The sequence below is a fragment of the Etheostoma spectabile genome, chromosome 9 (genome assembly GCF_008692095.1).
Source record: "Etheostoma spectabile isolate EspeVRDwgs_2016 chromosome 9, UIUC_Espe_1.0, whole genome shotgun sequence".
NCBI classification, from domain to species: Eukaryota; Metazoa; Chordata; class Actinopteri; order Perciformes; family Percidae; genus Etheostoma; species Etheostoma spectabile.
In genome coordinates, this window is record NC_045741.1 from 28,795,947 (window position 1) to 28,808,939 (window position 12,993).

A 12,993-nucleotide genomic window follows, 5' to 3' on the forward strand; every position below is an offset into this window, starting at 1 on the left:
ACAGACTGGAATATGTCAACTTTTACTCAATACTATTTTGAAACCACTTTTTTAAAAATGCTATAAAATTGAATAAGACACTCCAAAATGAATGAAAGTAGAGATGTGTACTTGCCAATGAGCGTTGTGTGGAATCAATCATGTTATTTCGGGGAATTAAAAAGAACATGGCTATAGGACAACATGAGGACAACATGAGGGTTAAAGAAACTAAACTGGTTTATCATAATTCTATATCTTTACTTTAAAGAAACTATTGAGTAGTGCGAAGATGAGTAAGTTAGTATTTTCTGCATTGGTGCTAGTGTTTCTACTCTCAGTGTGTGTGTGTGTGTTTGTGTGTGTTTGTGTCTGTGTGTCTGTGTGTTCTGAGTGACTGAGTTCTGAGTGTGTGTTATCTCCATGAGGGTTGTTCATAGTGTGTGGCTGAACTTTGAGACGTGGATGAAGAGTTGTGTTGCTGTGAATGTGTGTGTGTGTGTGTGTGTGTGTGTGGGGAGGGGGGTGTTAGGGTTCATCTCTCTCTCTCTCTCTCTCTCTCTCTCTCATAGTCTCTCTCTCTTGACCTGACCACAGTTTGTCTTTGTAACCGACTAACAATCGATGCGTCTGGCACGTTGGAGAGGTGTCCTGTTACCCCCAACACACACTGACGGCGTTATGGCTTTTAATCAGTGTAAATAAATACAATAAAATATCTTCAAATTAATGAACCAAGAAGCTATTGTGACGTCTGAAGTCCAAAAAGTGAAATCCAGAGTAAATTACGCCCTATAGGCTACGGGCCATTTAAAAATTGCATCCCGATTCTTTCTTTTTTTTTTTTTTTAAATCTCGACCGCTTGTCATCTTTACACATTTAGATCAATTTTTAACATATTCACGATCTATTTCCCATCAAAGTGATAACATTTCACTCACAGCATTTCTGGTACGTATCCATGAAAAACTCATTTGCCTTCATGAATGAGAAAATGCTGCTCATAAGTCATCATCAGCCACATGACGGACTTTGTGTATAATTGATAGGCAGCGCTCCTGTCGCTGGAGGGCTCTAAAGCTAGACAGCTCTAATCTTCAACCATCTCTAACAACCGAACTACTTTAATCTTGAAAAAAAACACACAGATGAACCGAGAAGGAAATCAGGGGGTGGCAGACAGAGAGGTGCGTGAGGATGAGGAGGAGGAAGAGAGGGATGAAGGGATTAGAGAGGTCGATACTTCGGCTCCTCTCAGACTGAGAGATAACGCTAAATCTGGGATTTCATTCCTCGTAATTTACAGGGTGGATGGGGGGGGGGGGGGGGGGGGGTTACCGACCCCCTCCCCCATAATCAAAACTGGCCAGTGCAACACCCCCCCCCCATACTATGATTCATAGTAACATTAATAGGGCCGCCACTGCTCATTATTGTGGGCCTTTATATATATATTATATATATATTATATATATATAATATATATATATATATATAATATATATATAACACACACAATAATATAATATTATAATTATATATTATATCTATATATATATTATCTGTTATTATACTAGTGTTTCTATTGCCTGCATTTTTTATCATGATATATGTATACACACATATATATATTTCATATTATATCTATTATTTCTATTTCCTGCATTTTTATTATCTAATATATACAGTAAAATACAAATATATATAACCAGAACTAGTATATATTATATTTATTACTATGTCTATATATATGTATATTTCTATTTCTTGCATTTTCATTTTATTATAATAAATTAACACATATACTGCATACACCACAAAAATATTTATCTATTATTTCTATTTCCTGCATTTTTATTTTATTATAATATATATATATATATTTATTATACTATTATAATTATAATAATTCTATTTCCTGCATTTTTATTGTATTTACTTGAATTTGCAAATTGAATTAGTTGATTCTTGGAATGAATAAGATTTTGGATGATTTCTTCTCCAGTTCACATGTTACACGTAATCCACTGGTTTGATTCTGTTGTTGTTGGTAATGCTGCATCGGTCGTCCGCTACACATGTCTCTCACTTCTCCTTTTTTGTAGCAACACAGATGAAAAACCTTTAACTTTAACTTCAACTTGACTGATATCGCCGCACATTTTGTGGTGCAGCAAGGCATACATGTAACATGGCATATATGTAACATGGCATACATGTAACATGGCATACATAAAACATGACATACATGTAAAATGGCATGCATGTAACATGGCATACATGTAACATGGCAAACGTGTAACATGGTAGACATGTAACATGACATACATGTAACATGGCATTAATGTAACATGGCATACATGTAACATGGCAAACGTGTAACATGGTAGACATGTAACATGACATGCATGTAACATGGCGGACATGTAACATGATATTAATGTAACATGGCATATGTGTAACATGGCAAACATGTAACATGGCATACATGTAACATGACATACATGTAACATGGCATGCATGTAACATGGCATACATATGCAAACGTGTAACATGGCATACATGTAACATGACATGCATGTAACATGGCAGACATGTAACATGGCAGACATGTAACATGGGATACATGTAACATGACATACATGTAAAATGGCATGCATGTAACATGGCATACATGTAACATGGCAAACGTGTAACATGGTAGACATGAAACATGGCATTCATAAACATGGCATACATAAACATGGCATACATGTAACATGACATACGTGTAACACTGCAAACATGTAACATGGCATACATGTAACATGACATACATGTAACATGGCATGCATGTAACATGGCATACATGTGCAAACGTGTAACATGGCATACATGTAACATGACATGCATGTAACATGGCAGACATGTAACATGGCAGACATGTTACATGGCATACATGTAACATGGCATGTATGAAACATGACATACATGTAACATGGCATGTATGATACATGACATACATGTAACATGGCATGTATGAAACATGATATACATGTAACATGGCATGCATGTAACATTGCATGCATGTAACATGGCATACATGTAACATTGCATGCATGTAACATGGCATACATGTAACATGACATGCATGTAACATTGCATGCATGTAACATGGTATACATGTAACATGGCATACATGTAACATGGCATACATGTAACATGACATGCATGTAACATTGCATGCATGTAATGGCATACATGTAACATGGCATACATGTAACATGGCATACATGTAACAAGATAATCAGACACACAGCACAACAAAAGGCAACAAAAGGAAATCCACATTAGGCGGAGCACTGAATAATAAACGAGGGATACATAAATAAGAAACATAAATCACATCATTTAAAGTGGTTAAAGGTCCTAGAATCCACAATTAAGGTGCCATTTTTCCATCATAAAGAGCTAATGCTTTAAAATCTTGATAAATAAATGCAGACATCTCTAAAAAAGCATCATCAATCCCTAATAAAATCTGAGCAACAAGTACCATCACAAATACAATGACAACCAATCTCTCCAATAAAAACCAGTAGCACCAATTAAACGGACCCTGATAAAATGAAAATCCAACTAATAATCAGAATAATCAGAAATTCACAATAAACAACAGATTCATGAAATTCATATAAATGCATTCCCGCTCAAAACAGACGTTTTTTTTCAAATGCAGGATGGCACACTTCCTTCTGACTTTAAATGTAAGTACATAAATATATATATGTATTATATATTATATATATATAATTACATCACAGGGATTAGCCGTAGCCAGCCGCTGTGCAGGTCCTGGTTCCATGTTGATTGGCTGCCACACGACTGTGGCTGACGCCGTTTGAGCTGCTCTGTCTAACAAACAGCCTGCCGGGCCATAAGGCGACTCCAAAGGCAGCAGTCCCCGTCAGTCATTAGGGAGACGGTTCCCATGACGACCCGGCTGAACAGCTCACTTCCGAGTCGTCGCGACCTTTCGTGAACATGATTGCAATTACATCAAATTTCACCGCGTCTTGTCATTGTCTGCTTTCATGAGTCGGTTTCCCCGTGGAACTGCTGCGGCACGAGCCGGATCCAGCAGGCCTGCTGGGAGGGGCCACGTGCAAAAAAGCACTTTCACAGCTTGTTTGGGCTCCGACAGCACGGAGGAAGATGTTCAACAGCCTCATTCAGAATTAAATACTCATAACAGGCAAGTTTAGTAGATTTGCAGTATGTTTTATTCTGCTTCATCTACAAGAACTGGACTCACTGGAGTCATTGAGGCCTTTTTTTTGCTCGCGCTCGGTGGATCCTCCTTCAAGGAAGAGAAGATTTGGATCTTGTGAACACAATCATGCACGTTGCCGTGGACTGCCTGCATCCTTTCATTTTCACGCGTCTTTCTCCTCTACCCACACATGTTCTCTCTCCGGCTCCCCTCTTCCCTCGGCCTTCCTGTGATCATGTTGCTTGGTAACTGCAGAAGAATGATAAGAAGAGTAGGATGTGTCTGAGTGCCTCCTATGCGATGTGATGTGTCTTCACATCAGCTGTAGAGAATACCGTGGCCAAATAACAGCCGTGAGGAAATTTAACGTAAAATATAAGGAATTTGGAAATTTCAGAACCTATAATGAAACCTAGAACCTACAAAGCCCACTTTTTGGTTAGCGTTGATAGGGAAAGGGAAATTGTGCTTTTAGTAAAATACGATGAAGATCTGTCGTCATTACTGAGCATTTGATGAAGTGCCATTGGGCAAGGCACTCAATCATAAAATGCTGAGCAGCAACCAAACACTGATTGCTGATCAGAATGAATATCACAGATTAATGTAAAGCTCAATTAACTCCATACGTTTAGCAAAAAAACCCTCCTCCTTGGAAATGTGAAAAAAATCAAAATAGAGCGTAAATAAAGTTATATTTCACTGCGGAGACTGTCAATGCACTGCCTGTAATCTCACCATAAATCAAAATTTGAGATGTTAACCCTTGGGTTGTCCTCATGGGTTAAAAACGGACAGAAATTTGACATTTTCATCCTTTTTTAGACCTTTTTTTCAATAGTCTTCACTACCACCACCATACTACCACTACTTTCACATTACATTTTGGAATCCATTGTCAGTAACCCTCATTTATATAGAATTTTACCTAATATTTGAGTCCAAAAAGCAGAAATTATGAATTATTTGGACTAGTAGTTAAGATCAGAGGTATGAAAGTGATCAGTTGTATTTGCAAAGAGCGTTGGAAGGAATCCAATCCATTTACCATGAGACTTTGGTTAAAAAGAATCTCATATTTCAGACATAGATATTTTTTAAAGGGGTCAAACAGGATGTTAAATGAAGATTTATTGGGACTATGATCTCATTCACCGTGTCCCCCAGAGTTACATAAGTCGATACATACCCTTCTTATCTCTGTGCGTGATGTAACTCTGTCTGACGCAGCCATAGTTAGCCTAGCTTAGCACAAATCCTGGAGAACAGGCTCCAAGCAGCCTACTGCTCCCAATAAGTGACAAAATATCCCTAACATGTTCCTATTTACATGTTTGGATGTGTATAGTCACAGCGTGGTCACATGACACACATCTTCTAACCATAAACATACTGGGAACTATATTCTTAGATGCACTTCACTTTAAATTGCCTCTGGAGAGACTCAATTGTAGCTCACACACTGGGCTAAGACATTAAATCATCTTTTATCTGGAAAACGGCGGAGATTATGATTAATTAACAAGAACGTGGCGGCTGAATGAAGAAATAGATGAACTCGTGTTCACACACAGCATCTCGAACATCTGGGGAAAAAGAGAAAACTGTTCCTCCACAGTGCAGAACACACATGCGTGATATTAAGTGGAGACGGCAATTAGTCTCAGTCATCTGAAAAAAAAAAAAAATTACAAAAAAAAAAAACCTGCTCTGCATTTCCCCAGAGGCCTGTCGATCGTTTAAAAAAAAAAACAGCATCTTTATTCACATTTCAACAGATTTCCTCACTCTGGCAGAAACTCGTGTCTGACTCATTACAACATCTTTAGAAAAAAGGTCACGGCACGGTTGCTAATGACAACCTGTGAGAGTGCTGCTCCTCTGATATCATTTGTGTGTGTGTGTGTGTGTGTGTGTGTGTGTGTATGTGTGTGTGTGTGTGTGTGTGTGTGTGTGTGTGTGTGTTTCATATGTAGGGATCAGTCGCCCCCTGCTGTTTCTCACACAATTTGAGTTCTGAATATATGTGGTTGCCATGCCAACCTGGAGAGGTGCATTTCTGAAGTCAGGAAGTACATTTAGCATCCACCTGTCATCATGGACTCAAACCAGTCAGCTGGATGTTTTTATAGCTTACAGTTGACACCTGCTAGCCTTCATGTAGTCCACTTTTTTAGAGTGACAGTGGACTAATTAGACAATGATTACCAATAACTATAGACACACAATTTGCAGTAGAAGATTACTGTTATTGCTGGGACATTTGACCTCTTTGGCCACTTGGGGGCAGCAGAGACAATCAGGAAAACACAACATTGACATATCATCACCTGTTAACACCAGGGAGGTAACCGAGCATCCGGAAAGCGTACCTCGTATGGGGAAATTCTAAGGCTAACAAGCTATCACCTGCCGTTAGCATCCCATTGACTCCCATTCAATTTGGCGTCACTTTGACAGGGAATATCATTACATCTGAAGTGTTTAACCCTTGGGTCAAATTGACCCGTTTCAAAGTGTTTAATATCAAAAATATGGATTTCTTTCAACCAATCTGCCCAAAAAATAACACGGATTATTCCATATGTTGTTCAGGTAACATTAATGATTACTTCAATTGAATTATTTGGGTGTTTTATTTTCTTTTAATTATCTTACAGCATTTGAATTCTTTTTTTAATGGTTTCAAAACAGTATCTGAACTAAACTTTGACATCTACCCATCTGTGATCTAGTCAAAATAATTCATAATTTCAGTTTTTTTTTAACTAAAAACGTATGTATAATTTGATATAACTGAGGTTTGTTGACCATGAATTCCAAGAATAAGTGTAAAACCTGTTATTAAACCAGCTCAGGTTTTTAAAAAAAATGCCAAAAGCTGGAAGAAAGTGACAAATGAATCAGAAAAAGTGACAAAAACATTTGAAAAGTACAAAAAAAAGTTCTTTTTCATTTTTGACTTGGAAGAACAAGTTCATGGTTAATGGGAAGACAACACAAGGGTTAAAGACTCTATTTGTCCATTGTTTATTTCTAAAGAAACACAAAAATGTTAAAGGCTCCCTAGGGGTGGCAGTCCGTAAGGAGTTGGGTTGGGAACCGGTGGGTCGCTGGTTCAAGTCCACATAAGGACCAACGTACGGTGGTGGACTGGTAGCTGGAGTTCACCTCCTGGGCACTGCCAAGGGGCTCTTGAGCAAGGCACCGAACCCCCGACTGCTCAGGGAGCCTTTCCATGGGCAGCCCCCCCACTCTGACATCTCTCCAATTAGTGCATGTATAGGTACGAGCATGTGTGTGTAATTCAGGCCTGTGTGTGATGACAAGTATTACAATAACAATACAGGATACATTAATTACCTTGTATCTCACGTTATGGTCCCGTAGCAGCTGTTTTTGTAATAATAGGCTAAAGATTGTGCGATAACCACGCCACTTTCTGTCACATAGTAGAGTAATTACCGAATTGGGGGGGGGGGGGGGGGGGGGGGGGCTTCTACAAGTGGCCTCCCTGACTCCGTTTGAAGTCTATGGCGTCGCTCTGTCCATTTCTTTTACTGTCTATGATTTACACCTCCAGCTGACATGGAGCAACATTAGCATTCATATAGTTGTGTTTCTCCCCACCTAATGAATTTTAGTCTCTTATCTACTCTCCTTTTAGCTGTTTTCCACCAACTCCTGAGGGAAATACCTACCTGTATGCACAAGTGAAGTATATATATATATATATATATATATATACAGTATATGTGCATATGAAGTATGCATGTATGTGCAAGTGAAGTATATACAGTTTGTATGCACAAATGAAGTAGTCTATATATGTATGTGCAAGTGAAGTATGCATGTTTGAGCAAAAGTTTAGTACCAGTATATATACATATATATATATATACAGTATTTGCAGGTGAAGTATATATGTGTACTGTATGGGCAACTGTTTAGTACTGTATGTACTACTGTATGTGCAAGGTATTCAATTTTGGCGTAGGCGGCTTCTCATATAGTTGAGCTAACATTAGCAAACAATAACAGCCACAGCAAGAGTCAGTTGTTTTCCATTAGTGTTTTATTCATACAGTGAGGGTGCTCATACATAATATTTATTTTCTTCTATAAAATATATTACCTTTCAGTTCCTGAAAGCAAAACTAGATATAAATCATCAAGTTTCATCTGATAAGAAGCAACTCATTTTCAAGTGTCAACCAAGGCAATCAACTGTATCAGCAGTCAGGAATGAACGACATTCTAACAAAGACTTGTTTTTTTTCGGTCTAGCAAAGCCACTCAGCGTCCACCGACACAACAGACAATGATCCATGGGGTTTTCTAAAGTAGCAAATACTGTTAAAATACTGTAGCCACCAAAGGAGTTTTCATGTAAGAGGAAAGCAAAGACAGAAACAACGTCAGGGTGAAGAGGGAGGGACGGGACTTCATAAAGGGTGTTCAACAGAAGCAGGTGGCTGATGCTTTATGATGTCTGTCAGACAATTTTGCTCTGGCTCTCCCCTTCTCGTAAAAAGGTTTTCTTTGTTTCCTCGTTGGGTGAAATGCTCCGCTGTTGTCATGACATCGGGCGGGTGAATTTCCCAGTCATCACAACAGCTCGCCGTGACCGGAGGCTGAGTTGAGGCTGTCTGTAAAATAAAACAGGAGAGGAGATCATTGGCGGGGACTATATCACTGTGGTTGATCATTGCACATATCCATTCAGCTGCAACAACTGGCAAATTTCACAAAGTTCACAACGTGCAGAAAATGTAAAGTATCCACTGTATTTTCCATTTCACTCTTTATAGATAGCAATTTAATGATCATATTCCACAACAACAGTAACACATATTGTGGTGTTTCAGTGTCACTTGACTCACACAACACGCACACACACACGCGCACATAAAAACAGAGATGTGTACCAGACAAGTCCAGTGACTTATTTCTGTTTTGGGGTAGTCTAGGTTTTTTCACGGGGGGTTTGCGATTTGGGGGCTTCTCAACGTTATTAGGGCTTTCCCTGTCAGTGCCTGAGGTCAGTGAGGACAAAAAAAAACACAAATGAACAGTTAGATACAGACGCTTTACACACAGATAAACATATATATACTGTACATAAATTCCCAACATAAATACACAGTGTAGCCTGGTAAAATAATAATAGGGTAAATAATAAGAGTATATACTGTGAAGAGGAAAGGACTAATTGTACCTGCGTCACAAGACATGGCCTTTCTGTGTCTCTGTGGTTTCACTGGGGCCTGAGGTCGCAATCCTTCTTCACCTGAACAACAGGTAAGAAAGACAAATGAGAAATATGTACCATTGACATTAGAAGTATGTGTTTCCTCTATGGTGATTTTGCAGTGGCGCCCCGCCATGGCAACATCTATGTCGCCACGGTATCGGAAAAAGGGCAGACGCACAATGTGGCCTTTTATAATATCCTGCCGCTCACACTGCAATTTAACAACAAGTAGAACTAGTCAGAGGTTATTGGGTCAAACCTGCAAAAAAAAAATCCTAAACACTGGAAGTTAGTAGTAGGAATTGTAAAGTCTTTGTAAATTATAGAGTGTGGTCTAGACCTACTCTATCTGTAAAGTATCTTGAGATAACTCAAGATGATTTGATACTATAAATAAAATTGAATTGAGTTCATCTGATGATTTAAGGGCTATGACTTCCTCTGGTTGGGTGCTTGGTGTGTCTTAGGAACGGACTCTTCTTTATGTGTAGAGCAGGCAAGAGGACACAAACGGTTACACTTTAACCCTCATGTTGTCCTCCGGTCAAATTGACCCGTTTTCCTATATCAAAGTTCTTTTTAATAACCCAAACTAACATGATTGATTCCACACAACGCTATTTGGGGGGATTTTGAGGGGTCATTTTGGTGCGTCTTATTCAATTTTATAGCATTTGAAAAACAAATAGAAGTATTTTTGAAATAGTATTGAGTAAAAGTTGACATATTCTAGTCTGTGATTATCATTAACATCCATTCCTTTCATTTTAGTCTAAATAATTCCTAATTTCTGCTTTTCTATCTCAAACATTAGGTATAATTTCCTATAAATGAGGTTTATTGACCATAAATTCCAAAAATAACTGTTAAACTAAAGTTAATAAGTTAGTGTTACGTTGTGTTGAAAAGATCAAAAAAAGTGACGAACATTGAAAAAAAGCATCAAAAGTGTTGAAAAAGGGACAAAAACGTAACATTTTTAGAACATTCATAAAAAGCGTCAACAAAATAGTTGATTTTCATTTTTGACGGGAAGACAACACAAGGGTTAAGTGAAGGTATCTACGTAACAGTGACATGACATTGTCATGAACCTGTCATAAACATTATAAACATGTCATAAATTTTTATGACACAACACTTCTTTTAGTAAGTGTCATTTGGTTTAGGGTTCAAGTTAGGGTTCATGTGACATGACCTTGTCATGACTGTGTCATGTGTTCATGACAGTGTCATGTCACTCTTATGTATTTACCTTTAAGTAAAGTGTTACCACACAAACATCTCTGTTTGTATTCTAATGTCCTGCTACTACCGGCTATAATTTCTTGAATGGAATATTTCAAATGAAATACACGTTCACTGTCTTGTTGGGCTGAGAAGATCGACTTTCCACTTTCATGTCTGTTCAGTAAATTTGAGACTACAGCCGCCAGCCAATTAACTTAGCTTAGCATAGCATAGCATAGCATTAAGACTGGAAACAGAGGGAAACAGCTAGCCTGAACATCTCAAAATCCTCTAATTAGCACGTCTAAAGCTCACTAGTTAACACTGTTAGACTCGTAAAAAAACAAGATAACACACAAAGAGTTGCATTTCTACGGGGAGTTATGTGCCAGACAATTTCTTGTCAGTGACTATGTGGAGTCTGTGCTGGTTGCCTGGCAACATCGCGTTGACGACAAGACTCCAGGAGGTCACTGTGCCTGGCCAAGAAGTAATCCAACACACAACCACTGTAAAGCCACGGCTGCTGCGGTAGCTTCATAAGTGACGGATATAAGAGTGGAAAGCCAACACGTGTATTTCCCACCATGTCTACTAACTAGTCCTCTGACATGTTCTGCAGGTTGAGCACTTTGAAATTCCAAAATAAGAGTTGAACAAATGACAAAAAAGTGAAACCGAGGTAGGCATCTGAAAAAGTGTATCTCATAATTGGACTGTGAGTGAATACAACTGAGCTATTTGAGTTACACGTGTGTTAACTGACCCGTTTTCCCATATCAATGTTCTTTTTAACTACCAAATTGCAATTACCTAAAATAACATGATTGATTCCACACAACGCTCTTTGGGGTGATTTTGATGGGTAATTTTGGGGTAGGATTTGAAAACAAATTGAAGTGTTTTTGTAATAGTATTGAGTAAAAGTTGACACATTCCAGTCTGTGATTATCCATCAACATACATTCCTTAAATTTTAGTCTAAATAATTCCTAATTTCTGCTTTTGCAACTCAAACATTAGGTATAAATTTCTTATTTATTGACCATAAAATTCCAAAAATAACTGTAAAACTAAAGTTAATAAGTTAGTGTTACGTAGAGTTGAAAACGTCTACGACAAACATTGAAAAAAAGCTTCAGAAACGTAAGAAAAAGTTAAAAAGATCGATAAAAAGTGTCCACAAAATTGTTGATTTTCAATTCTAACAGGTAGACAATGCAAGGGTTAACACCACCACGTTGTTTTACTGTATTTTCAGTGGATGTACCTTGACTTGCAGCTCTGTCTGGTAGTCCATGCACGGGCTTGTTGACAGGAGGCGGCACAGGAGGAGGCGGTAAGTTCCTCTCATTGGCTGATTCTTTTGGAAAAGTCACATACGAGGACGTCTTTGGCTGTTTGGATGAGACCAGAATACAGATCAAAAGGGACAAGTGGCACATTGGCTCTAGATTGACAGTAACCATTGATGGACTTTTTTACACAAAACAGAAGGGCCAAACCGACCCACGCCTGGCTATAAACTGCACACCTTTTCCGGAATCGGAGGCGGTTGACCCTCCGAGTCTCTTCTTTTTTCTCTCTCCTTCTTTTCCATCTTTCCAGGATACTTGTCTACATCTGCTTCCTTCTCTGTACCTACAGATGGAAAACAAGGCACTGTGTCACTGACACATGTAGGTAAGGGTGGGGAGAAAACATTGTTTCAAGTATGCAGCGCGAGTTTTAAAATTCATTCTTTTCCCTATAACTGATGCAGAAAATCCATGTTATGTCATTTTTTTTCAAGATTATTTTTTGGGTTTTTCCACCTTTAATTTTTGACAGGACAGTTAAGTGAGAAGACAGGTGTAACCCACATATAAAATGGCCAATAAATAGAATAAATTTGTCCTATAAATATGTAATAAATATATTAGTAATTATATACAAGTGATTATAAAATACATGTGAAAACTATATATATAAGTATAAATAAATGGTTTATATTGACATGATCGCTTGTTAACATAGATATCATCCAATACAAGGGCATATTGTTATTGTGGCATTAGCCTATAAAGTTTGAGTGTTACTACACCCTAGCCAATAGAGTGTTTAGGCCCGCCTCTCAGCCGTTCGCGGTACTGACTGAGACCGGAAGTGACTCCCATAAAAACTGAATCATCGTAGCAGCATATACTTATACATTTTAAGGCTAATGTTAAGTTGTGTGACTGTTGACGTAAATGAAATATTGTGAAACACTGGAGAGAGACTGAAGAAGGCAGGTTC

At 38.2% G+C, this 12,993-nt stretch overlaps 1 protein-coding gene across 3 annotated transcripts in view; it reads right to left on the reverse strand.

Annotated features, from left to right (window-relative positions):
• Positions 1-8,286: 8,286 nt before the first annotated feature.
• LOC116695588 (capping protein, Arp2/3 and myosin-I linker protein 3) overlaps positions 8,287-12,993 on the reverse strand; it is a 43,263-nt gene continuing 38,556 nt past the window's right edge. For 2 of the 3 annotated variants that reach the window (XM_032525945.1, XM_032525944.1), the window contains 5 exons: positions 12,251-12,357; positions 11,987-12,113; positions 9,451-9,522; positions 9,161-9,268; positions 8,287-8,881 (listed from right to left, as the gene is read on the reverse strand). In XM_032525945.1, the coding sequence (XP_032381836.1) occupies positions 8,841-8,881; positions 9,161-9,268; positions 9,451-9,522; positions 11,987-12,113; positions 12,251-12,357 (455 nt within the window). In that variant the 3' untranslated portion in view covers positions 8,287-8,840. The remainder of the gene's footprint in view (positions 8,882-9,160; positions 9,269-9,450; positions 9,523-11,986; positions 12,114-12,250; positions 12,358-12,993) is intronic. The other variant, XM_032525946.1, reaches the window with a different exon arrangement.